We start from the raw sequence: 27,437 nt of genomic DNA, 5'->3' as shown, positions 1-27,437 counted from the left end.
CAATTAAGATGAAGAACGTGGCTAGACTAATAAACTCCAATCTTTGGACATTAGTCTGGCTGCCACATTTTGGACTAAGTAGGACGTGAATAACTGAGGCCAGGTGTGTTTTCAAGAGAGGAGGCAACAACAGGTAAATCATTCAAAGCTGATGAAAGGAAGTCTTCACTGCTGCCTGTATACCCAAGGCTCAAATAATGTCTCTGCACTGCGCACCTGCCTTTTCAGGGGAAATATAACCCTGTCTGCAACAGGCTTTATATATACACCCAGGTCTCCCAGAATAAGAGTGATACTACTTATGTAGACCTTCGCTATGATTCAGCAACTACACAGTATGAAAAAGCATTGCCTTAGTCAGTTAAAATGTGGAGATTCTTGTTGTTGTTCAGTCGTGTCCGACTCTTCGTGAACCCATGGACCAGAGCACGCCAGGCACCCCTATCCTCCACTGCCTCCCGCAGTTTGGCCAAACTCATGCCAGTCGCTTTGAGAACACTGTCCAACCATCTCATCCTCTGTCATCCCCTTCTCCTTGTGCCCTCCATCTTTCCCAACATCAGGGTCTGTGGAGATTCTATTGACTCCCAAATCCTATAGGGTTTTTTCAAGAACTCACTGAATAGCCATGTTTGACAAGTGCAGCCCAACTGAAAGCATTTTACTCAAAAGCAAGTTTCACTGTTCTCATGGTGCTTAAGAAAAGCAGCACTGCGCCACCTCTGAGACAAATTTCAACAGATCAGAAGCTTTCGTGGCTTTAGCAGTGTTTCCAAAATTTGGGTCTCCAGCACCAGCTGTTTTTTCGACTACAATTCCCATCATCCCTGACTGCTGTTCTTGCCAGCTAGGGATGATGGGAGTTGTAGTCCAAAAACATCTCGAGACCCAAGTCTGGGAAACACTGGGCTATAGCCTACTACTTTAGAAAGACGTGTGTTCTGCAAGAAATGTTTTGAAGACACAAAGATTTATTATGTCTAAATTTCTCTCTCTTACTCTCACCTCCAGCACAATGTCCACTACATCATGAAGACACATAGTCAGGACCCCCACTCGGATGAAATTGACTGTGTAGGAGAGGGTTATCAAAAGGACTGTTACGATGTGATGGGTAAACATGATGCCAAAGTCCTGAGGTGGAGAGATAAACGGAGTTAAACATTTGTTCACAAATTAATTTGGCTTTTCAAACATTTAGTCTTACAGGTATATAAAATTAAATAAATACCAGATATACAAAACTGTGCACATATATTTTATGAGAGAAGATAAACGTATAGAAGTGTATGTAGGTTAGAACACAGTCAGGAACTTAGTAGGGGCACGGGAAACTGCCTTGTGCTGAGTTAGGCTATTAATCCATCTAGCTTACTATTGTCTACAATGAATGGCAGCTTCCCTCCAGGGTTTTAGGCTGAAATTCATACAGTGCCTTCTGTGTCCTGATGCTCTACAGTTTTGTTTTTTTGACTGAAATATTTATAGACTGTCCAGCATACTCAAATATTGCAGTAGCGCACAATAGTAAAAAACTAATTAGAACAGTTTTCCAAACAGAGACTTGATAGTGCCCACAATTTTGTTTTAGCACCCTACCAAAGGTGTACAAGGTTGGAGCCTGTCTTACTTCAAAGGAGGAGTAAAATACAGCCCATTCTAGCGACAGGCACATTGTGATATTGCAGTATTTCCATGCTGCTTTTTTCTATGCAAGCTGATGTTTGTGCAAGTTCGAAGAATTATGACAGAGCCTGAAGTTGTAAAAGGATCAAAGTAGTTTAATACCATACCAACACCCCCAAATTCTTTATTTGCTGGTAACTTGAAGTAGCAAGGCAGAACTTAGCAGCAGCAGGAGGGCACCTGTTTCTAGGACTTCCCTTCATATACACCACAGCATTTTCAAGTATAGTAACATCTAGAAACTGCCAGGGCCTTTGCTAAAACTACATGACTGTGTTTCACATGAATCCAACTTATTCCTTCCCTCTGAAAAATGCAAATCAACCATTTAATTGAGGTAGCCATTTTCTAAAATCCTTTAAACTGACCTCAAAACAGCATCTCTCTCTCTAAAAACGCCATCTGTCATCTGACCAAAACTCAGCAAACACATACATAAATTTGACTGTTAAAGTAATGACATTCTGGGGCAGCTATAAGCTTCTTAGGAGACCATACTCCCCACATGACTGTTTCTGTCTTCCATAAATACAATGTAGGAATGTGTAAAACAAACAATATACCCCCCCAACTCTTGCACATACATCAAAACGCAAAGTGTGCCACTGTGAACTGGTGAAAAAAGTTCATTTACCCAGTCACATTATTTGCGCGGAATGCTGAGCTGATAATACATGCTGGACTGCAGATATTGCTCATTAATCTTCAGTCAGGCAGGGATAATCTACTGGAATTTATACCCCACCAATAACTGAAAGAGGCTTTTGAACATCAGTGGTCGGTTCTATAGGAAGGCATTTTCCCGTCAGGAATTTGCTATTAGGGCAAAGAGCAGGGTGAGCACATCTCTGTGGTAGATTTCACTCTCATTCTAGGATCACACCATTGCCGGACATGATTCAACACATCTTTCCCCTCTACAAAGAATATTCTTTCTCCCTACCAAATTGGCCCACAAGGCCAAGAAGCTGGATCTCCTGAGCAGGGACTTCTGTTTGCACAATGGATCTCCCCCCCTCCTTCTCCCCCTGCATGCCCTACACGCTCCCCCAAAGTGGCTCCTGGAGGGTTGGAAGAAACCCCTAAAACAGCACATCATGGGAGAAGCAGGGGGATGGCATGATCAGAACAGTGTGATGTTGAATCCCTCTCCGCATGTTTTGGTACAGAATTCTTCCAAAGCTTTTTGGAGGGGCTGGAGTTTGCTAGTAGATTGTAGTTTGCTAGTAAACTGTAGCTTCTGTAATCACCGTATGTTTGCGCAACGATCTAATAAATTGCCTTAAATGCTTTGACTGCTCAGAGCATTTATGTGACTGAGCAGAAGCCAGCCCAAATTATTTGAATTAACTACATTCATTTGATAATTGAGTTAATAAAATGGATGATGAAAATGCTTATTCTTCTGCTCTCCAGATGTGCATCCACCACCTCTAAGCATCAGTGACATTTGTTTATTCAAAAGCATTTTCAGTTGATGGGACTCGTTAGTTGAATCCCAAGCCCCTCACCCAGATGGAGTTTGGCGTCTGGTAAGTGCTGCTGGTTTTGTAAAGGGTTTCCAGGGTTTAGAGGGTGTTTGCAGGCTTTTCCAATGTTGTTTCAAATGTACACAATGTCACTTAAATGTGTGGTGCCTTTGGAAAGTAGCCCCCACGTATGTGGGGCATTGCCTGTATGAACAGTGGCCAATATATTGGCTGGTTTGGAAATGTCAGCAAATTTTGCTGCACCAAAATGCAGTTGTTATCCACCGCTGCTATCACAGCACTTAACTTCTACAGGAGTTCACAGCTAGAAACAGGTTGTTGCTAATTCAATGTACAGTGATACCTCGGTTGACGAACTTAATCCATTCTGGAAGTCCGTCCTTAAAGCAAAACCATTCCTAAACCGAGGACCGCTTTCCTTAATGAGGCCTCCCGCCGCTGGTGCCCTTCCACCGGTCGGATTCTGTTCTTACACCGAGGTAAAGTTCTCAACCGGACACTATTTCCGGTTTTGCGGAGATTGTAAACCGAATCGTTCTTAAACCGGACTGTTCTTAAACCGAGGTACCTGTCAGGGCTGGCCATTATCCTCTTCAGATCACCATGCATTCACTTCTCATTCTTTTATAACTTTTTATTGCGTATTAACAAACAATCTCATAAGCAGTTCTTATCTTTAACTATTACTCCTCAGAGTCACTTAGTTCAGATACCTTCTGAGCTCTGCTTCTCCGTGGCCAGCAACTCTCAAAATGGCGAATGCACCGTTCCTTTCGCTTTCCCGCTCTTTTTTCTAACCTCCTTGCTAGAGCTGGCTTGTGTCTCCCCAGTGGGATAGCAAGGGCGGGGCGATGGGGGCGGGGTGCCCTGGGTTCCAGGGGAGGGGGGGTGACACTCTGCGGCCCCCTCCCACCACTCCCCGCCGCCCATGCTGCTCCCGCGGCGACCGAGCGAACCGCCGAGTGAGCGGTGGCTGGTGGGGCTGCCCCGGCTGTAAAGCAGCACGGACGGGGCAGCCCACAAGCCACCGCCCGCCCAGCAGCCCGCCTGGTCGCCACGGGAGCAGCAGTGCCGGGCCGGATGCACTGCACATGCCTGGAAATTCTGGGCATGCACAGTGCACTCAAGTCGGCACCGCTGCTCCCGTGGCGACCTAGCGAGCAGCGGCCCGCGGGGACGCCCCACGCCCCACCTGGCGGGTTGCCCGCTCACCGTGGCGCTGGGCCGGATGGACCGCGCATGCGCAGCCCGTCCCGACATGCATTGTGACACCCCCGCCCCCCAGAGGGGTGCCTCCGCCACTGTATCTCCCCTCCTCTGAATCTGAGCTATAACTTAACCCTTGCATTTCCTGTGAACATCCAGGCCCGCCCTGTTGTTCCTGTTGCTCCCTTCTATTAGTTTCACTGCTCTCCTCCTCCCCTTGGGGAAAGCTTCCTCCCTCTGTGAAACTGGAGACTTCTAACTCTAACTCTTTCCCTGACAGTACCACTGTACAAGCATTCACCAAAGCGTATTTTCACAGCCTTCTTTAAAAAGTGTTGCTCCTTAAAACCCACAGGTTGCTCTTACCTTTCTTTTGATGTCAATGAACTGAGAAAACATTAAGGACCAATAGAACGACAGCTGAACTACGTAGTAGTAATGCATTTCAGGCATCAGCGGCTGAAAGGAGGGATATAAATAAAGAGATTAAAACACAGAAGTTAAATACTTTCAGATCCTTACTTGAATAGCAACCTCAGGCCACTTACAGAATATTTGCTATCTGGTAAGATTTCTAGCGAGTTCCTCTCCCACATTAAAAAAACTTCTGGAGAGAAGAAACACCAGCTTACCAACACTTACCCTTTTCTTCCTCTGTGCTGCTTACATTGCTCCCTTGCACTGGCCTGGTCTGCAAACATTAAACCATAGCTGAAACAAACTATGGTGTAATCTGAATGAGCTGCATGCTGGTGCCCACTGGTGAAATTGCAAGGGCTTCACTCCTCCTAGGCTCAGGGTTTATTTTTTCTCCAAACAAACCACAAAAGCCCTGGTTTGAATGACAAAAAGCCAGACTGTAGTTTGTTTCCCACCAGCACGGCAGGAATGAAGGAGGACCATAATAATAGTAATAACAGTAATAGTAATAATAATACCCAGTCCCACTCTGGGCGGCTTCCAGCACATATAAAAAACACAGTAAAACGCAAAACATAAAAAAAACTTCCTGATACAACAAACAACAACAATTTTATTATTATTGATAATAATAATAATATGAGCACTATTTCAGGAGTCTGCAGTAGTATGCTGCTCGTTCACATTCACCTATAATTTATTTTAACTATGATTTAATGTGACACATGATCCAGGCTAGCATTGACGTATTACGAATATGATGCAAGGCAAGCCTTTTTGATAAAGGGAAGAGGAGGAGGAGGAGGAGGAGAAGTTTGGATTTGATATCCCGCTTTATCACTACCCTAAGGAGTCTCAAAGCGGCTAACGTTCTCCTTTCCCTTCTTCCCCCACAACAAACACTCCGTGAGGTAAGTGGGGCTGTGAGACTTCAGAGAAGTGTGACTAGCCCAAGGTCACCCAGCAGCTGCATGTGGAGGAGCGGGGACGCGAACCCGGTTCCCCAGATTATGAGTCTACCGCTCTTAACCACTACACCACACTGGCTCTCACTGTGACTCTGCCTAATTCTGGAAATTAGGGCCTCCTGTATGCATTCAAATGCTTTGCACAAACCCTTTTGGCTGGAAACGTTTACTTATGTGGCTGCCTGGCACGTGCAACACTTGTCGTTTTCTATTTATGGCACACTGTGGGCCAGAAGGACTGGGTTGTGGGGGGAAATGGGTAGGTGATCCTACCTTTGTCCAAAGCAGTTGGCCTAGTCAGATTCTGGGTCCTTTCCAACTCTAATTTCAACAGCCATCACCTTAAAACCTCTATATAAATTATTCTCCACATAATGTGCTAATTAAAGGGATGTATTTGCCTTTGCGCTGACACTGAAGCAGAGTTTTATTTATTTATGATTTGGATAACCCAGATTTGTCCCCTACCAGCTAACGGGGATTTAAATGCTGTGCTGTACAGCAAATGTATTTTGCATCACCCTTGCTAATGGATAACATGCCAACGTCTATGCTCATTACAGTACCTTGAAAACTGTCCAACATTTAAAAAAAAAATAGAAAGCCCCTTCTCCCATCCTGCATGTTCAGTTATTTTCTGTACCCTAAAAAGGTTGGGTTTGTTCCAATACCTTTCAGTATGGTTCGCTTTTCAGTCTATAATCTACTTACACAAGTGGAACCTACAACAAAACGTTGCATTGTGGCATCACCCCTTAACATTAATGCTTCTGTTCAGGGTTCTAGGTATGTCCTCTTTTATGCTGTTGCATTACGCACGCGTGCACACACCCAGAGAGAGACCTCCCTCAGTTTGCCAGTTTGCCCCCTCAGTTGAAAAAATGCAGAGTTCAGGGATTCATAGCTTTACCCTAAAGCCTTGTTAATTAGTGATGCTGGTGAAGTTCTCTAGAAGCACTCAGAAACAGGGACTGGAAAAATCTGACTCCAAGGAAGAGGAAATGATGATGATGGCAAACTCTGAATGCCTTTCTAGAGCAGAAGTTGTAGCTTCACTTACCTGTCTTTGCCCAACCCCCCCCCCCCAGCATTCCCCCTTCTCTTCCCTCCTCATTGGCCGCGTGTAAGAAGTAGCAGCAATGAGTGGAGAAGAAAAAGAAGAGTGTTTTCCTTCTCCTCCACTTCTCCTTCCTTTCCATCCATCCAACATCCAGATTAACAGCATCATGGGCTATTTTATACTCATTTCCATGCAATGTAATAACTTCCACCATTACCTGATGTGGGTATCCAATCCAGCACAGCCGAGTGTTCGACACCCAGGGACTCTTTAAAGGGGGGGGGGGAGGAGAGAAGAGAAGCAAACAAGTTTAAATGTTGGGAAACGCTACAGAAATGCAACTAAAGTGGGTGCTAGCTTTTCATTTCCCTCCACAAAGAATTTAGACCAGCGTTTTGCACAGTCTCACAATTACTGCCGTTGCCTTTACAGAAACGAAGTTATTCATATTATTTTGAAACCGATCATTCATGAAAGCTCTCTACAATTAGTAGCATCCTGAAAACAATAATCTGATTCTAATCAAGCTACGGATAAGATACATATTGTCCCATTTTTGCTTCCTAAATGACAACCACTGCATTAGCAAAGAAAAACAAGGAGTGCGCTGCTATTGCTTGAGAATATTTTGACACATACTTAACCAAAATTGCAACGATCATTTTAAAATGATTTGTTTTGAGCACGGAAGCACAAATTAAAATGTCAGTAACTGGGAACTCTTCCACAGAAAGTCAAAAATGGCTAGCTAGGTAGACATTTGAAAAGGCAGTAACTGTTTGGGCTCACTGAAGTACAGTCGTACCTTGGAAGTCAAACAGAATCCGTTCCGGAAGTCTGTTCGACTTCCAAAATGTTTGGAAACCAAAGCGCTGCTTCTGATTGGCTGCAGGAAGCTCCTGCAGCCAATCGGAAGCCGTGAAAGCCCCGACGGACATTCGGCTTCCAAAAATAGTTCGCAAACCAGAACAGTCACTTCCAGGTGTACTGCGTTCGGGAGCCAAGACGTTCGAGAACTAAACTGTTCAAAAACCAAGGTACGACAAAATAAAACAAACTGGCACTCGTTCTTAGTCTACACTGGATTTTGCAGGATACACCTTAGACAAAGGCAGGGATGAGGAGTGTCTCATGTGTAGATAAAGTCTCTGTAGATCAAACACTGTATGTACAAAATATTTGCCACCTAACATTTATGGTTTTCCAGGAAGCTGCTTCACATACTCAGCTGCCAAATAACAAGTGAAGGGAAATTAAGTGTTGCCCACAGGTGTGCACATATCCACCCTAATAGCATATTTATGGAAATGCAGGAATGCTGCCGCTGATAGTGTGTAGCAAACACGGGAATCACCTTGTAACAAAGAAATCTTTATCAAGCTGTTGACCAACTGTAGTTTTCAATAAACTTGAGAAAACTTAAGGATCTGTTTAGAACAAAACCCAAGGCAGATGTGGAGGAAAAGCCACAGGCATACGGTTGAAAGACTGCACATGCCTTAGAAATGAAGTGAGAAGGGACATTAGATAGGAGGCAGAAAAAAAGGCAAAGGTAAAGGCAACGCTCAAAAAAAGAAAAAGATATGAGAAAGATGAAAAAAGCTTGCATGCAGAAGAAAGAGACCTGAAGGGAACTGAGCTAAAATGAGCAACTAAAAGAGCAGGCTCATTTGGGCTCTACAGGTGAAACTCGAAAAATTAGAATATCGTGGAAAAATCCATTTATGTAAGCAATTGTTTTCATTAGCTACTGGAGTTTAATATATGAGATAGACTCATGACATGCAAAGCGAGATATGTCAAGCCTTTGCTTGTTATAATTGTGATGATTATGGCGTACAGCTGATGAAAACCCCCAAGCTGAAATTGTTAATTTGGGGTTCTCATCAGCTGTACGCTATAATCATCACAATTATAACAAATAAAGGCTTGACATATCTCGCTTTGCATGTCATGAGTCTATCTCATTTATTAGTTTTACCTTTTAAGTTGAATTACTGAAAGAAATGAACCTTTCCACGATATTCTAACAAAGTACATGAAACAAGAAGCAGGAAAGCAATGCGTGCTAAGGAAACAGAAGAAAACTCAATGATCTATAACAAGCACTACCAGCTTTTGAGAGAAATAACCCTAGAAGGAAGAGAAGTGAACAGATTCGTAGCAGAGAGAAGCCAGTAAAGCCTAATAACTATTTCTCCTAAGATACACTGCAGCTGCACATGAAAAGAAATAACTAATATTATTATGCATGGAACCAAAACAAAACTGCAGGCTCCAGTCTCTTGAGTGGCAAAAAGGGATGCAGCCCATCCAATCAAGGACATAGCTGAGGGTGAGTTTTTCAGGGATGGGATACACTGAAAGACATGTCTGTCCGTTCGACTTCCAAAATGTTCCAAAACCAAATTGCGGCTTCCGATTGGCTGCAGGAAACCCCTGCAGCCAATCAGAAGCCGTGGAAGCCCCATTGGATGTTTGTGTTCTGAAAGAACGTTCGCAAACCGGAACAATCACTTCCGAGGTTGCGGCGTCCGGGAGCCAAAACGTACAAGGGCATTCAACAACCAAGGTACGACTGTACCTTATTTAGCAGAGCATACAAGGATGAAGGCAGCCTGTCCAGCCTTTCTACACAAAACACCTCAGTGCACAAGATCCACTGCACTGGCTCTTGGTTGGATAGATTATAGTCATCTACAAAGAAGCCATTTTATTCTCTCAAACTTTCTCTTATGCCAATGTCTGCCAAGAATCCTGGTGCACATCTATCCCCTCTTGATTAAAGATTCGTGTGGTGTTTTTTTAAAAGCAACCTTTCTAAACATTCTCCTGCGTTTGAAAGTATGGTGAAGAATTTTTCAACGTACCAATAATGGGGAAAGCGTGCACATTACCCAGCTGCCAAGGAACATTTTGCATCCATTGTCTTGTCTCGTTATCTTTAGGAAGAGGCGCTAATTAAGCTCAAGCGTCTAGAAGCCCCAGAACAATAATAGCTACATATATAGCTCAAAGTAATGCTTTTATCTAGTGTGTGCCAAATAAAGGTCAGGTTTAATTGTGTGTGTGTGTGGCTAAACTGATTAAAATTCCACCCCTGATTTTGCATTCAACACCTTTTGCAGAAAGGCAACAAAGCTCCGGGGTTGCTCCAGCCACGGCATTTACTCTCTATTTTTCGGCGCTGTTATTTTTACCAAGGTTATTTGTATGTTTGATAAGGTGGAATACATAAACGATGTGCATAAAAGGGTGAATTCAACCTCTCGGTCTCTTGACATTTTCAAAATGAAAATAATTTTATTCAAGTGGAGCTGCTAAAAATTAGCATGCATAGCCCACACCACATCCAAATCAATTTAAGCTTTCTTTCCAGCTCCCCTAAGTGGTGCCTGGACACTGGAATGACAGGATAAAAATTATTTATATGAAGAAATAGTGTTAAATGTCTGACACTTCGTTCCAATTTACTGGACCCATTCAGGTGCAGGAGCTGTGTAAGGCATGCAATGACTTGCCCTTTGATGTTAGTGGCAGCTCTGCATGGGGCATGCCATTCCACTATATTTTTTTTCACCAGTACTCTTCTAGCAGATGCATACATTCTAGAAAGAAGAAATTCTAAAATATTAATCACAAGGTGGTTCAAGTGTACTACTTTAGATTGCATGCTTGAAAAGAGGGGTGTAACCAGTTGTTGACAAATTCCTGAAGTTTTGAAACCCAACCAGAACACCAGTTTGCTAGAGGATCAGAGGCTTCACATTTCTACCATCCAAATGAAACCCCAAATCAAAAGATACAGTAATTGAAAAGTGTACTCATGCAGTATTTCCCCAATGCCTTTTTAAAAAGAAAAAAATGTTGTTGTTGAATTAAATTTATATTTTGCCCTTAATCTGAAGATCAAGGGGTGTTGTACAACATAAAAACACAAATGCATAACACAGTAATAAACATATAATAATCCCACTCCCTACACGGGATGAGAAGGGAACAACTACAAGGGAAGTTTTACACTTTATACGGCCAATATATTTCCTGTATGTACATTGTATTTTTAGTGACTCAGCTCAGCCACTTATTGTTATACTATGCAGGATGCCCATACAGTTAAGCCACTAGAAAGGTCAAACTTCATAGGAAAATCTGAACATTCCAAACCTTAATGAAATCCACAACAAAGGATTTTGAATTTTATGAACCACTGCAGGTTACAGGAACAGTCAGGTCGGCGATATATCAGTGGTTTAACAAGATATGCACTTTAAAATCCAGAACTTTTAATTCTGATAACCAGTCTCCTGCAAGCCTTGTTTTAAAGCTGCGGCGGACAATCTTCTGCATGTTTGACCAAAAGTCAAACTAGCAGAGTAGCTAGTAAGGTTTATCAGAACATCGACATTTGCAGACTTGCCACGTTCCACTTGTAAATTCAAAAGAACATTAGTAATCCATTTTGAAACAATGAACCGGCTATAAAAGCCGAACCTAAGCATGTTTCATCATTATTCGCCTCCTCCTTCTACTTGCTGAAACCTCAATATAAAATACAATCGCTCCAATATCCTTCTGCCCCCTCCATCACAGGCTATCATTACTAACAAATACATACATATACAGACACACACACACACACACACACACACACACACACACACATATGGAAAGCAGGGGGTCAGTGTGCCCCTCACTGTCCCTCCTCAAACACACATTGTCCTGAGCTGTTGGGTTCCCCCAATCTGTGGGGACTGTGTCTGAAAAACCTAGAGAGAGTGTGGGTGCATGGATGATAAGTTGTATGCAAGCATAATAGCAATGTTTACTGCTTATATAGCATGGAAGTTAAGTCCAGGAGCCTTAACCTATAGTTCCCAATCTTTTGAGTGAATGTGTAGTTCTATTAACTCCTCTTTTAACTCCGATTATATTTTTAAAACATCTTCGAATTTCCATCATGCACTACAAGGGTATCTTTCTCAGGTTCGTACTTTCTACCAGCAAGCCCATATATGTTAGAAAGTTTCCCTGATGCTAATCAGAGGATTATATATGCATTCCACTGGCGCATTTAAACAAGTGTTCTTGATTACAAGAACTTCAAGTGGTTTCCTTCCTTCATCCATTCCAATTGCCAGACACCTGCATCTCGTTGACATATGTCAAATTGCCGTGGGGGAACACAAGGAAGTACACGTGGTCCCCATAACGCAGCAGTCCAAAGCTTACCCAATTTAGGAGCTTGTAATCTGTATACCGGTATATTTTGGATTAAGGTTTTAAATGCACTCCTTACTTAACTTTCCCCAACACTGTCTTCCCAGAAATGTGCATCTGACTAATTTTGGCAAGGAAATAATTTCCATCCCATTTATTCAGGAGGAACTGTTCCTATGTCCTAGAGCAGGCATGGCCAAACTTGGCCCTCCTGATGTTTTGGGACTACAACTCCCATCATCTCTAGCTAACAGGACCAGTGGTCAGGGATGATGGGAACTGTAGTCCCAAAACAGCTGGAGGGCCAAGTTTGGCCATGCCTGTCCTAGAGCATACAACTGAAGCAGGATTTTGAAAATCCCTATTGACATTTCCCTTCCTTTTGGCAAGGCTCACTCCGCTTCACTCTGTCATGTTCCAGCAGTATCCGGTGTCACTACAGTATTGCACAGAGGCAAGTGAAAGGAAGGCACACTGAAGCATTCAGCAAAGGCAAAGGATGTGATGTTTTGGAAAGGGTCTCTACCCAAGCTCTGCTTCAAGCTGCATTGAGAGTTGCACTATAGCACTGTTAGGGCTGGATCTCTGGGCCCCCAAATCCTGCCAAATGATCACCTGGAGAATGGCAGATGATGGGAGCAGTGGCAAACAGGCCCCACATCAAGCACATTTAAGACAGACAGGACAAAAACGGAGGGAAAACGTGTGATAAATCAGGACTATGCCTCAGAAAGGGGAGAGTTAATGGGTAGCAAACACAGCACGTGACATTCCTATTACGCACACTGCTCAAACCCAATGCTTGCAAAAACATTATTTTCGTATTAGTCTGTCTCTCACTCTGTGCAAAGGATTGAAATATTAATAACTTTGAGGCTCAAGTCCCCCATGTCAGCAGCCTAGACATTCTGCTGCAAACCAAAAACTAGGACAATCTATCAACATGAATGTGCAAGAATAGACAGTCTGGTTACACATCCAAATATAGCAAAATATGAAATGATGCTCTGCTTTGGAAAGCTGAAAAAGAATGTGTTCTACAATACCCTTTTGACTATTATATGCCATTTGCAAGTCCCAAACCTTATGTGGAATACTGGCAGAAATTATCTGATAAGACATTCTAAATAATGAAATTACACATACAATTCCATTAAAACAAACCTTAAATGAGTGTTTCACCTCCTCTTCCTCTCCCTGATCATTCTCTTTTCACAATTTAGTTGTGCATTTTATTTTGCTACAATCTACTCTATTGATTTTTTAAAACTGATTTTATGTTTCCTTTCCCAGGGTATAATTCAGTGCTTCTGACCCATGTGTATCATGTTTTGCTATCTTAAAACAGAATATGGTTAATTTATTTTGAAAAACCTGTATCTTGGAAGAGATCTAATTAGGATTTTATTATTTTTAATAGGTGTATTAAATTAATATCCCACCATTCTTCCCAAGGAGGTCCAGGATGGCAGTTTTACCTGAAGCCCTAATGTTCAGACAAATGCCAACACCTTTGAAGTTTCCAGGAGGACACAGGAAAAGCAAGTTGAGGCAATAGAATCCACAAGAACTCTCAGGTATCAATGACTTACTGGACAAACTGGGTGAATTTAGAGGTGGTGCTCTTTCCTTGGGATCAAGATCTATATAATCTTCCAGGTAAAAGCTCCTCTCAGAATGCACTATTTTGTTTGGAACTGGGAAGAGCACATAAATCAGCTCAAAATGTTTAGGATACCAATTTCCAAATAAAAAGTTTCCAAATGGCAGTACCTATGGCTCCCTTGCTTCCTTTATAACTATTTTAGCTTCCCTCCTCTAAAGTCTTCCACTTTAATAGCTGCTTGTAATTTTCAGTCATCCTTATACAGTATTACAGCACAAGCACATAACCTACAGGGTTATCTTCCATCAGTTTGTGGGTATTTACCTCCTTACAGATTTTCAATATAAACCCTGAATTAAGTGGTTCACAATTTTTGCAATTAAAATAAACCAAATTATAGATTTTGACCGAACAGCAAAACCTGTGTGTGTACTTCATCTGCTTAATTGACAACCACAGCCTCAGCATCCATTGACGTCAGTGGGGTAGATGGGTCCTAGTTGTGCATAGGATGCAGCCTTAGGTTCCAATGCCTCTAAGTGCTCTGCTGGCAGAAGTCCCACTCAGCACAACGGCTTTATCACTATATATGAATGACTTTTCCAAAGCTCTGAATGAACAAACATTTGCTAGAATTTTAGGAACACGCAGTGTGGGTCTGCTTCGATCTACTTTTGCAAGGTGATTTCTCTGGGACTGAGGCCAATGGTTGCTGTTTGTTTGTTTGTTTTAAACACAATAATATGTCATGCAAGTACAACCTGACTACTTACTAGCAGGCACAGAAATAAGTTGCTCCAAAGCTGGTTTCAACTACCTTTTGGAAAGGCATTTTAAATAATTTTTAAAAGACACGGAGGGTTTTCTGCTGGTTCCCTCACTGCGAGAAGTGAAGTTACATTGATCCAGGCAGAAGGCCTTCTCGGTATAGGCCTTCTGCCTTGTGGAACGCCCTCCCTTCAGATGTCAAGCAGATAAAGAACTACATAACTTTTAGAAGACACCTGAAGGCAGTCCTGTATTGTGAAGTTTTTCATGTTTGATATTTTAATATGTTTTATATAAGCTGCCCAGAGTGGCGGGGGAAACCCGGCCAGATGGACTGGGTATAAATAATAAAATTATTATTATTATTATTATTATTATTATTATTATTATTATTAGCCACAGAAGAGTTTAAAAGCGGGACAGGTATGGAATAGATATCTTAACCACACCTCTTTTCCCTAAACACAAGGTTTACCCCCCCTTCCACCCCAACCTTGGCATTTAGATAAAATCCTGTCCCCTTTCTTCACATTTGCCCACAGTTCCATATTCTAGACATTCTGCTGTTATAATTTAAATACTACTAGAAAAGTAAAGTCAGTGTGCTAAAAAAAAAATGAAATCAGGGAGAAGCACTTCAAGATGGGCTCAAGATTTGAGCTTCATTTGAACTTGACTTTTCCAAAGCAAATGCTTGTTTAGATGCTACCAGTAATAAATCAGAAGTACATGCAGTTTCTACACCACCACCACATTTCTGCACGTAAGAGTGAAGTGAGTATTTATAGTTTTGTAATTATGAAGGGAAACCATTAGAAATCCATGTCACATACTTCAAAAGAATTCAACAGTTATATGACAGCTCACGAAAAACAGCCAAAACCTGGGAAAACAACAGTATCTTCCATACTCTTTGCAACATCCTGGAACACCTATACAGGGTCATAATGTTCCAAACCGGCTCTGGTAAAAGTTTGGATTCTGAGACTTTCCAATGAGGCCGAATAGCCACGAGAGTATTCACCACAGTGTAGATGGTCAGGCTTTGCTGTATTGCTTTTCAGAATTTTTGAACGGAAGGAAGGAAGGAAGGAAGACTTCCTGGCAAGTCATTTTCAAGCTTTGTTTTTTCCACCAGAGGAAGCAGAAACAACGACAGCTGTTCAAGTTAGTACAACTTTTGTACATGAGCAACTTCTGTCATGGGGGGGGGGTTATATTCCTTGGCCCCACGGCGGTATTTAAGTACCAGGTGCCTTTGGACCAGAAATATCTGGATCTCTGTTTTGTTTTAAATCAAACATTTACCACATGCTGAATGCCACCCTTGTGCCATCACATTTTTCTTCAGGAGGTTTGTGTGTTGGACAGCTCCGTAATTAGCCGAAACCCTGCTCTGATGTTAACTTTTCCCATCCTTTTCTTCAGAGCAAGATTATATCGTATTTTTCGCTCCATAGGGCGCACCGGACCATAGGGGGCACCTCGTTTTTAGAGGAGGAAACAAGAAAAAAAATATTTTTCTGGTTTTCCTCCTCTAAAAGCCCTGTTTTTTTGAGGATCAGCTAAAAGTTTTGCAGCTTTTTTTACAAAGGGAAAAGCCCTGGTTTTTTAGGATCAGCTAAAAGTTTTGCAGCTTTTTTTGCAAAGGGAAAAGCCCTGGTTTTTTTGAGGATCAGCTAAAAGTTTTGCAGCTTTTTTGCAAAGGGAAAAACCCTGTTTTTTGAGGATCAGCTAAAGGTTTTGCAGTTTTTTTGCAAAGGGGGAAAAGCAAAGCTCCTTTTGCAAAGGGGGGAAGCAAAGAGGAAAAGCTCTGTTTTATGGGGTTCAACTCACATTTCTGCAGCTTCTAAAGGAAAGGGGGCTTTTCTACAGTTTCCAGACAGATAATCTAATCAGCCAGTCACATGTAGCTGGGGAAACAAACAACCTCCCTCTGCAGCACATTCAACAAAGGAGGGCGGGGCTGAAAGGGAGCCGGGCACTCTTATCTCTCTCCCGATCTCTTGCTGATCAGCTGCTGAGCGGGGTCCTTTCAACACCCCCTTTTCTCTTTGTAAAATAAAAAGCATGATCCTCTTTTGGCCCGTGGGCAATTCAGCTCCAGGGACCACCATTTGCTCCATAAGACGCACAGATATTTCCCCTTACTTTTTAGGAGGAAAAATACGGTAATTGAAAACTGGGGAACTGGCTAAAAACTACACACAAATGGGGTGATTCTGAGTGGAGAACTAGTGGAGAAAAAACTTCACACACTACTTGCCTGTTTACTTTTCCATTCCGACTCCTGCCCCATAAACTTTCCCCTCTCACATGGTTTTGAATATCTGGTAGCGTAAACACACATTTCGAACTTTATACTGGGGAAGTAGCAAACTATACGTGTGTGGGGATTTGGTAGGAAAAAGGGGTTCAGCATTCCTCTTTCCCACACTGCCGTCCAGACATGTCTCTACCCAGAGGAATGGTTATATTATACATTTTTGGCCTAAATGTCCCTGTCCCCCCAAGTGATAAACAGCATATTAATACAACAAAAATATATTATGAAATACAATAAATCAATCAAAATATAAAACAGCAAATTATAATAATATAGGAGGACAAGACTGTAAGTGAAAGTATTAAATTACCAATCCTGCATATCCAACACTTGCAGAAGCTACAAACCTGAACAGATGATGAGATATATTTTCTTTCTCTTTAAAAAAAATATGTATACAAACACTTGCTTTTTCTTATGGGAAAGAGGGGTCACTGGGGTTTAGTCACACATATTTGCATGTAGTGCACAGCAGGGGGTACTTGTTAAAAAGAAACCAAGCATGGATCATTATCTGAGAGAAAAACAATTATAAAAAAGCTCTGTATCAACAAAAAGCTCTTGTTTATTAGAAACAGTTGAAAAGAGAACAGTTTAGTTATCTTACCATGCACCTTCTGTTTGTAACATTATAATGTAAAACTTGTATATTATTTAAAAATTACAGGTGTTTTCATGGTGTGTGTTTAAGTTAATTTACTATTTGGCATTTTTCTAGATGCTGGAAAATTAAGTGCTGGTGCTAAAATGGGAGGGAGGGAGGGGTGGTTGCTAGGAGAATGCTACTGATCTATTTACCAGCTATGTTTTGTAAGCAGCAGCTATATAGTGCTTATAAAAATTATCTTTACCATGGTTCATTTTGACATGTGAGCTGCTTTGGGCACAACTGTGTGGGAAAGCAGCATAAGCATTTTATTTTGAAAATATCTTATCAACGCTTCCTATCCAAAAGAACTGCACAGCAATGAACAAAACAGAAACCAGATGCAGTACTATAGAATCTCAAAAAGACGTACAGTCACATCTTCCACAATTTCACTTGCACAATTTCAACCATGCGTGCTTGAAGGCAGGGGGGTTGAAATTGCACAAGTTAAACCTAAGCAAGAACAAGAATTTAAAACCTATTTTCATGCCAGGACTTGTTTGGGGTTGTTCAGTGTGGAAAGAGCTTTTAAGCTCTCCACTTTGCAGGGGGGTGGGGCACACCAACAGTGCAGCAGCTCTGGGGTGTTCTCATGAGATGAGATCTCTCAGCCCAAACCAAGTTCCCATGAGATCCAGCGAGGAGGCGAAAGGAGGTCGCCCCCCCCCTGGCTGCATCACAGTTTCAACAGCAAGCAGCCACACCCCCGGTTATCCTGATTGGTCAGCTGGGGACCGTGATGCGGCCAGGAGTCCCTATGACACAGGCAGCATCCCTCCACCCACAGCCAGGTCACTAGGAGGTCCCGGATTACCCCCCAGGGAAGGGGAGCAGACCTTTTAAGCTCTCCACCTTCCATGCTAAGTAAAGCCCATTCGGTGTATGTGCTATGGGAGTACTGCGGATTCTCTCTCTCCTTCCTTCACCCGCCAGCCTCAGAGCTACATCTCTTTTTCCTGGCTTTTGACACCTGAGATGTCCATTTTAAGACCTGCCTTATTACTGTTATTTAAAGTAGTTTTAAACTTTTTTTTAAAAAAAATAATATTGTGTAGTATAGCATTTTAATACTAATGTTGTGTTTTAACCCACCCTGGGACCTTAGAGTGAAGGGCAGGTAATAATTATAATATAGTCAAAATGACACCATGCACACATGGGGACGATGACCCCAAGATTTGCAGAACAAATTAAAAAACAACAACCCCTAAGCACCCTACCACTGAACAGGATTAGTTGGCATGGAAAGCTGCCTGTGAGGGAAAATGGGAAACTCAGGGGATGGAGGAAGAACAAAATGGAAAATCCTGAAAAGGGAATGGCTGACTGAACCCTGAACAGGAACACTCAATTCTCAAGCAGTGTTGCAGAGCCCACCTGTCTGCTGTTTTCCGAGAGTTTTCTGTGTTGTGATAAAATCCTTAACTGTGTTTCAGGCTATGGTGGGTTCCTGTTATCTTTCTTCTGACTTCCCAATTCCACTGCAAATTTATCCTCTAAGTGTACCTGGATCCATTTGGATGTATCTAACATTACATATTACTGCTTAAAGAGGCTACTATCCATAGAAATCCCTACTAAAATGGGAGAGTTCTTATTTTCTAAAATTTGTTGGCTGCTAACACGTTTCTGCAATTTGCCAACATGCATGCATGACTCTCCTGGTTATACTTTGCGACACTATACAGGAGCGCCACAGATTGAACAGAAGTATTCTGCTAGATTGTGTGTAGAATATAAATAAGAAGAAACACAGCCTTATTTCAAGACGGAAGAGAATTTGCTCTCCACTTCTAAATATACTTAGACGCTATTAACCTCCAATTTTTCTCTGTGACATCTTGGCAATGACAGCCCAATGTAATGTAATTACTTTATAAGATTATCTTTTGTTTCTCAAAGAAATAAATTACACCAAGGCACTTCAGCAAAGTTAAGGACTTTAACAATCTCTTCCCTTAAACACCATTTCCTTGTCATCTTTGCATAATTGGGTAATACTAGCCTCTTAAAACACAGCTTGTTGATTTCTGCAAAATCATCATCATCCAATGCAAGAGGGAGTGATGAACACTGGGATCTCCATGGATTCCAGTCAATGAAAGGAGGCTGTCCTGGACTGAGCTGTTTCCCCCATTTCTATCAAAAGCAGGGCCAAGTATAATTTATCCCTTCCATTGATAGAAGTTCGCAACATTTTCAGGTCATACTGAGGAAACTTGACAACTGCAAAAAAAAATAATAAGTAAAATTATGGCGGGGTGTGGCCTGAGGAATCCTAGCAGGTGACAAAAATGCAGAAGCCCAAAGGAAAGTCAGAGATAAAATACTTTACAACAGACTGGAAGAATTTTTTTTGGGGGGGGGAGGATCTTACTAAAATCTTTAGCAAAACTGGTCTCAAACCACAATCTAAATTTTGAAGTACTTCTCTGTGTCACAATCAAGCAAGTGGTGGTTTAATTACCGGTATGTGCAGGGATGGTATCATGTCGGAGAAGACATGCTTGAATTAGACCTCTCTTTCCAAGCAGTGTGGGGCAAACCAAACTGAATGCAACATTGGCAAAAGCAAACGGCAAGCATAAAACCTGAATGTGTGCATGGATTTGGGAGTCACAGATCTTATTTCCAACTCTTTGTAATACTGCCAAACATTTATTCAGCTATCATTATCCTCCCACTGATAAACTACTGATATATTTGGATAATAAAGGGGAACCTGTTAAACAGGGTGTGGTGGTGTAGAGTGGAGTCAGAGAGAGTGAGAGTGAAGTAGTCCAATTTGTCTTTGTATGAACTGTCATAGAATCATAGAATCACAGAATCATAGAGTTGGAAGGGCCATCCAGTCCAACCCCCTGCCAAGCAGGATAGAATCATAGAGTTGGAAGAGACCACAAGGGCCATCCTTGTCTGTGTGTATATAGCTCACAATAAAAGAATACTGCACTAAAGAACCTGTGGCTTTTGCACTTCTCTGCTACAACGCCGTGGACCAATCCGTGACAGGCATTTGTTCTCATTTTTCCCCCTCATCCCACCCTAGTGCCCCCCCAACAAAAAACACTCTTTCAAAAATAAATAAATGCATATTTTCTGAATTTGATGCTGCAGAATCCCAAATACAGCAGAAGCAATTAACAAAACAGTTCCCCTGCTGCATCCAAAGGCTTACTTATGGACTGATTGTACCCGTGGCACAATAGATATTCTTTGCAAGAGTGTGGAGTTCATTATGTTGTATTGATTTTCATGAGTTTCTAAAAATGTATTTACAACAATCAGTGAAACCCTCCAAGTGATCAACTGAATGAGGTGAATAACTCTGCAGGATATACGTCACTATTAAAAGAGCCAAGATAAAAAGCATCTATTAAGCACAGAATGGTAACAAGTCTTCCTGCTAATTTCTCAAAATGGCCTCTTTGGGCACCATGGTAACGTGCCTGGAAACTAAAAAGAGAAAAGGGGTTTCTAAGAATTTATCCTGTTTCAAGGACACCATTGCCAAGAGGTTCTAAAATGCAGCACTTGCATTCTTTGCCTCAAAGTACAAATGTACAAGTGCTGAATCCAATTTTGGACATTAAATTGCTTTTTAAAAATGCATATATGTATGCCAAAAGGTTTGATGACACCACTGTAAAATGCATAGATGGAGGCAGGTTTGAAGCCGAAAGATGTCTCCATCCCACTAAGCTACAAGTGGTGAGCCCATGCAACAGTGGAGGAGGGACTGTTTCACCCATCTAGGGATGACAGGGGACGAGTCCCAACTTCACGTGCTCCCTCTGTTACCTTATGAAGCTAATGAGTCATACAGAAATCCTATCTTGCTGGGCAAGGACCCTCCAAGGTATCCATTTGCCCATGCAATCTTCAAAGATACCTTTTCAGGTAATTGCTGAACATATCGTGTACCTATCATACTAATTTGACTACACCCAATTAAAAAATACAGACAGGGCCATTATATGATTTATAATGAAGCTCAATCCAGATAAGGGTAAGGCACACTTAGTGCGTGGTTCCTTAGACAGGAGTGGTAAGGTTCTACCTGTTCCCTCTGAATAAATAGCCTGGGGATACCTCTGGATTTACTACTATTTATAGAGGCACAGCGGTGTGGAGTGCCTTCCACTGGCTTCAGCTGATGGCCCAGCTGTGGCCGTACCTGGATGGGGTAGTCTAACTTGTCCGTGTTTTGGAAAGCTCCAGGTTAGATAACTGAAAATATGTTATACTGAACTGTTACATGTGGAAGATAGTTCAGAAAATGCAGTTAATACACAATGTAGAACCAGACAATCCTAGCATTTAAGACCAATCCTGGCCCAGCTGCCTTGGCTACTGATAGATATTTCAGCCCCGAGAACTCACTTCCTTTTTTATTGTCTTATTGTTTTCCTGATTCTTAAGAATTTTGCTTCTGTCCTTTTTTCTTCTCTTCTAATACCTTATCTAATGTGTTAAAATTAATTTTAGATGTAATTTTGGTATAAGAGGTGAGGCTTTTATATTTTTTTTGCTTTTCTTGGTGGTACAAGAGCTAAAAATACAGTTTAGATTTCATTAGTATCTTTAGGCACCAGGCAAAAACATTCCCCTTCTCTCCCTTGCCTTTGGCTAATTAAACAATCTATGTGGTCTTTTAAACTGTGTGGGGGGTATTGTTTTTGTTTCTTACTATGTGATGTAGTTTTGTGTCTTTACACTGTAAAATGCCCTGTGATGCTCAGATGAAGGGCAGTATAGAGATGTTATTAATTAATAAGGAAAGGCTTGAGTAGAAAAGGGTTTGTTTTCTTACGGAATGAACAATTACAAACAGGTTGATCTTTGCCTGACTTTTTGATTTTTCAGTCTGATCCCTGCAGAGCTATATTTTCTGAAAGATTCAACAGATGCATAAGGTATCAAGCTTGATTTCTGAAACTTTCCTAAAACCTGGTGGTCACAGCACCAATCCATGCACTCGACTCCTTCAGATGACTGTGCTTAGTTTCACAGAATCACACCATGTAGTTCATCTTCCAAAACTGTTTCTTGCCGTATCTGAATTAACAGAACTGAAAAACTCTAAGGATTCTTTTCTATCTTGTCAACTTCAGCTAGCCATCCTTGCCTGACCTCCCCCCACCCCCGCACCTCGCCTTCTCTTCAATTCCTGTCTGTGTTCACCTCTGATTGATCTACAGCACTATTAAGCTACCTGAACACAGAAATTCCTTGCTCCTTAGAGCTGGCAGAGTAGCCAACTTCCAGAATCGACTCACGGTAGTGATGCACATTATAAATTCAGGGTGAGAAAGATCTCCACCTAAAAGCCTTGTTCAAAGAGATAGAGAGAGAGATGTGGGATTAGCTCAAATGTTAATTAAGATGCAAGATTTGGATCTGTATGCCTTAATGAGATTAGGTACGATTTCATACCACACTGATAAAAGTGTGGTACTACAACTGATGCAATGTTCAAAGGCCTATTGCAAGCAACATAGTAGGTGATGCAGGCACTCTTGGATGACCCTAGATCCAATTCAGTTGCGCGTCACAGGCTACGCTTTAAGCATCAAAACTGCTTTTGTAACTGTGTCAATATAACTTTTGCTACAGGAAGATAGCCCTGTTGATTCATAATCCTCAATCATTTCCTTCTGCTATCTTCCTTCTGCTGGGACAAGATGACCTAGACAATTATTCTCCCTGCCTGCGTTGGCTCCTAGGAAACTCATGCCTTAAGGTTCTCCTAGAAGCCAGCATAATTAGAGAAATTATCCATCTAGAATATCTTCTATAACTGCCAAGTGGAGTATTTGGGAGCAGCATCAGAAAAACAGTGGGCATGGTGAACACAGCTAAGATCCACAGTCGTCTGGCACTTCGTTCTTTCATCATCTGGCCCATATAGGTCTTGGTATGCAGTTGGGCTACAGTAGCTGCCAGTCAAACTGCTTCAGGGTCAGGTGGGCAGCATGAAAGCAAAGCAAAGACATAGTACTGACACCACAAACTTCTCCTTCTGCTTCACTTGTGCTGTGCTCGGTTAGGCAACTCTAGCTGACACTATTCCCTGGAAAAGACCCTGAGGTTGGGAAAGATGGAGGGCACAAGGAGAAGGGGACGACAGAGGATGAGATGGTTGGACAGTGTTCTCGAAGCTACCAACATGAGTGACCAAACTGCAGGAGGCAGTGGAAGACAGGAGTGCCTGCCGTGCTCTGGTCCATGGGATCACGAAGAGTCAGACACGACTGAATGACTAAACAACAACAGCTGACACTTGAATAATCAGAAGTGGGTAACTGCCAATATAGATATAGATATATAGATATTCTAAATAAGGAGTAGCAGGTTAACACTGGCTCTCCAGAAAAGTTTTTTGTTCAGCAGGGCTTAAAAGGTAAAGGTAAAGGGACCCCTGACCATTAGGTCCAGTCGTGTCCAACTCTGGGGTTGCAGCGCTCATCTCGCGTTACTGGCCGAGGGAGCCGGTGTACAGCTTCCAGGTCATGTGGCCTGCATGACAAAGCTGCTTCTGGCGAACCAGAGCAGTGCATGGAAACGCTGTTTACCTTCCCACCGGAGCGGTATCTATTTATCTACTTGCACTTTGACGTGCTTTCGAACTGCTAGGTTGGCAGGAGCAGGGACTGAGCAACAGGAGCTCACCCCATTGCGGGGATTCGAACCGCCGACCTTCTGATCAGCAAGCCCTAGGCTCAATGGTTACTCTTGGTTAAATCCTTGGCTGTGAAGCCATTGCTTTCAGTTTAGAAAATCTTACGTTCCATTAACAGATCAACCCTTACCAGAACAGAATGGGAATGCTGCCAGGAAAGTAAAGAACAAAACCTTTTGTGTTTAGCACTATGCACTTGGGGCAAATGTACAAGTATGCAAAGCTTAGCATCACAATTAATTTGGTCAAACAATGATCCAGCAGATTGCACAGGGCAGGCGATCTTGCCAAATGCTACTTGGAATCAACATCTGTTCACAAAATCTCTGATAGCTTGGGATACTGACAGGGATCCAGAGTGGTAACATAACAGCATAATCATGTTTGTGTATCATGCTCCTTGTTTAATTCCACAGCTGTGAAATATGGGCAAGTTACAGTCAGTACGTTCAGTGTGTGGAGAAATTAATTTTAATATCTTCAGCCTGCTATATATGTCAAGCTGGAAATCTAGAAACAATAAAGCTTATAGAAAAACGTCTGCAGCACTTAAGTAGAAATTCTGAGAGCTAAACTGTTCATGTTTCGCTTACGTCCGCTGAACAAGACAAAATCTACTCTTTAAATAAATGCCATCCTTTCCCAGATTGCTTTCAATCCTGAAAATAATGGTTCCTGAATTTTACACACACACACAGAGAGAGAGAGAGAGAGAGAGAGAGAGAGAGAGAGAGAGAGAGAGACATATAAGCTACCAAAGGAGCAACTTGATGGCTGATTACAGGCAAAAGGTGAACAAGAGCTGGTTCTCCCATTTATTTTGAATATACAGCGGAATATACAGGGATTCATAGTGGCATATAAAAGAGCACATTTACCATAGAATGACCAGTGAAGGCAAGTTTAAAGCATGCCAGACTGAGCAATATATTGTAAGCTCTTCATACTTCCCAAACAAAGTAGTGAGTGCTGAATGCTCAGAAACAAGCCAATCAACCCAAACCCCACACTTGTTTTCTAAGGTTTGCAAATGTTTTTTTATGATTTATTTATTTTTTGACGGCCTGTTGTGGCTTAGCTATTAAATCTATGCAAATGTGATTGTCCCATGTGACAATCTCTAAGTTGGGAACCTGCCTCCAGTTCATGAGATGCTTCATTTGAGCATCCCGGTGCTAATAAGGTCTCCCATCCACGTTCTCTGGACAATCCCCCCCTCCCCCACAATGGAGCAAAGCACATAAAGGGAAGCTTTATGTCTGCAATGTATTTCTAAATCACCTTATCCTGTGTCGTGATATGAAGAGGCTATGGTTCACCTCCTAGAAGATCCTTTCCCAGTCTCTATAGAACTGCCTCTACCCCTGCTCACAGACTCTGAAGTGTTTATAAGCCTATTAGCTCTTCCATAACCCATGCAGGTGTGCCTGTAGCTAAAACAGGTTGGCTTTGCAAGTTCAGGTCACACATTTGGCTTGACTTCATAGCCCAAACACGAATAGCAAGAGCCTTACAGGAGTGTGTCATGAGTGCCTAAAAAGCTTCTGCACAGTCAAGAAGCACCTGGACCGGGTCTAATAATAATAATAATAATAACAACAACAACAACAACAACAACAGCAACAACAACAACAATAATGTGGCCTAATTCAGCAAAGCCACTATCAAAGGAGATTCAGGAAGACACACATAATAAGCAGCACAGTGGGACATTAACACTAATTTCATTATTCAAATGGGCCTTACCTTTTTCAAGAGTCTGGCTCCATAGGTGAATATATAAAGGTAAAATGTAAATCTCCACCTGCAAATAAAGTAAAATATATTTATCTTGTTAACCTTGCTTAGGTTTCCCTGAGAGCCTGCTTATAGGAAAGCATATAAATGCCGCCTAAAAATTGTATTTTATGTGTCACACATCTATACATCAATATTTGGGCCAAAACTGGAATCTGATCAAAAGTTTAATTCATCCATCACAGCCAAACAATTAAATATATACCGTATCTGAGAGCAGGATGAAGCCAAGCAAATTAACCTGGTTAGTCCCCGCCCCGGCTAAATGCAAACAGATCAAAATAATGCCCATGGTAGTTAAGTTTGGCTCAGTAAAAGTGTACATCGCTGAGACACAGGTTGCATACATGGTGTCGTATACATACAGTGCATATAAAAGAATCATGGTTTCCATTTATATTAAAGTGTGACTACCACAATAGCCATGTTAGAAACTCAGATATATAACCTAGGCTCCTTAATGGCTCCTTAAACCAGGGTTATAGTCGGCAAAATGGAATGCCTAGTTGCCATTTTTGGACCAGACGGCTTGAAAGTCATATTATTCAATACGACTTTTTGATTCTTGAAATTCATTCTGATTGTGCAGATAAAAAAATAATGGATAGAATTCTACAGGATGTGTTGCTAGTGTGTGAAAACAGTCAAGATCCAAGGGTCCCCAGGCCTGCACCTCTAGATGGTGGAGATGCCGGGTGCCATTCTGGTGCCCAGGCATCTTCACTTGACTGCAAGTGACTGATAGCCAGGTGCAAAATGTGCCCGATGCCTGGTGAATTTCAAACTCTGCTCAATAGGTGAAACACAAATGCACTGGGAAGATGAAGAGTTACCAAACAATGGATTCTAAATATCTCAGTAAAGCTTACTGTTTCAGGGGGACAAGTAACCTCTAATAATGGACTGTAAAGTACCCTAGAAGCATTTATACCAGTGGGAGACCAGGTTTGTCAAACAGTGTAAACATTTCAGAGTCAAAAGATATGAACTGCACAGACAACAGACTGTAGATGAGCACAGACAACCATTTAATGGATTATTGCATGGAAACATAGGAAGCTACTGTATACTGAGCCAGCATGTTGGTTCATCTAGTTCAGCATGTAAGGTTACCCTTGAAAATGGCCTGGAAGTTGCAGCTGCTGTTGATCTACCTAGCTTTCCTGCTGTCCAATGAGTATGTGTCAACACTAATTTCGTTGCTATTTGCTACAGTTGCATATAAACTACTTGGATCCCCACAGCTGAAGAGACGGTAACCATATGACTGTTCAAAGGCATTTTCTGCTTAAGGAAAAGTATGGTGGGCAGATTAGAGCTTGTCATTAAGAGTTTTTTAGCGTACTGGTCCAGTAAATGCTTCAGCTGCGCAGACCAGCAACACTTCTCTTTGCAGAGCATTAAACAAGTCCAGCTGTGGGGTTCTTGTTGCAGCAACGAAATGATGACACACAGAAGCCAAAGGCAGGTTTATTGCAGACAGATAAAAAAAACACTCCTCCGGAGCTCCACACCCCGAGAGGCAAACTAAACAAACACTCTATATATACTGAGCATCT

The 27,437-nt window shown here is 41.9% G+C and overlaps 1 protein-coding gene across 2 annotated transcripts in view; it reads right to left on the bottom strand.

Annotated features, from left to right (window-relative positions):
• CERS6 (ceramide synthase 6) overlaps positions 1–27,437 on the bottom strand; it is a 77,109-nt gene that overhangs the window by 10,513 nt on the left and 39,159 nt on the right. For both annotated transcript variants that reach the window (XM_033166509.1, XM_033166517.1), the window contains exons 4-7: positions 25,828–25,885; positions 7,048–7,098; positions 4,749–4,841; positions 1,006–1,134 (exon numbers count right to left, since the gene is read on the bottom strand). In XM_033166509.1, coding sequence (XP_033022400.1) covers positions 1,006–1,134; positions 4,749–4,841; positions 7,048–7,098; positions 25,828–25,885 — 331 coding nt within the window. The remainder of the gene's footprint in view (positions 1–1,005; positions 1,135–4,748; positions 4,842–7,047; positions 7,099–25,827; positions 25,886–27,437) is intronic.

This window comes from Lacerta agilis, chromosome 1, assembly GCF_009819535.1.
Source record: "Lacerta agilis isolate rLacAgi1 chromosome 1, rLacAgi1.pri, whole genome shotgun sequence".
NCBI classification, from domain to species: domain Eukaryota; kingdom Metazoa; phylum Chordata; class Lepidosauria; order Squamata; family Lacertidae; genus Lacerta; species Lacerta agilis.
The sequence above is the reverse complement of the archived record's forward strand: the minus strand, read 5'-3'. Positions and strand labels throughout refer to the sequence as shown.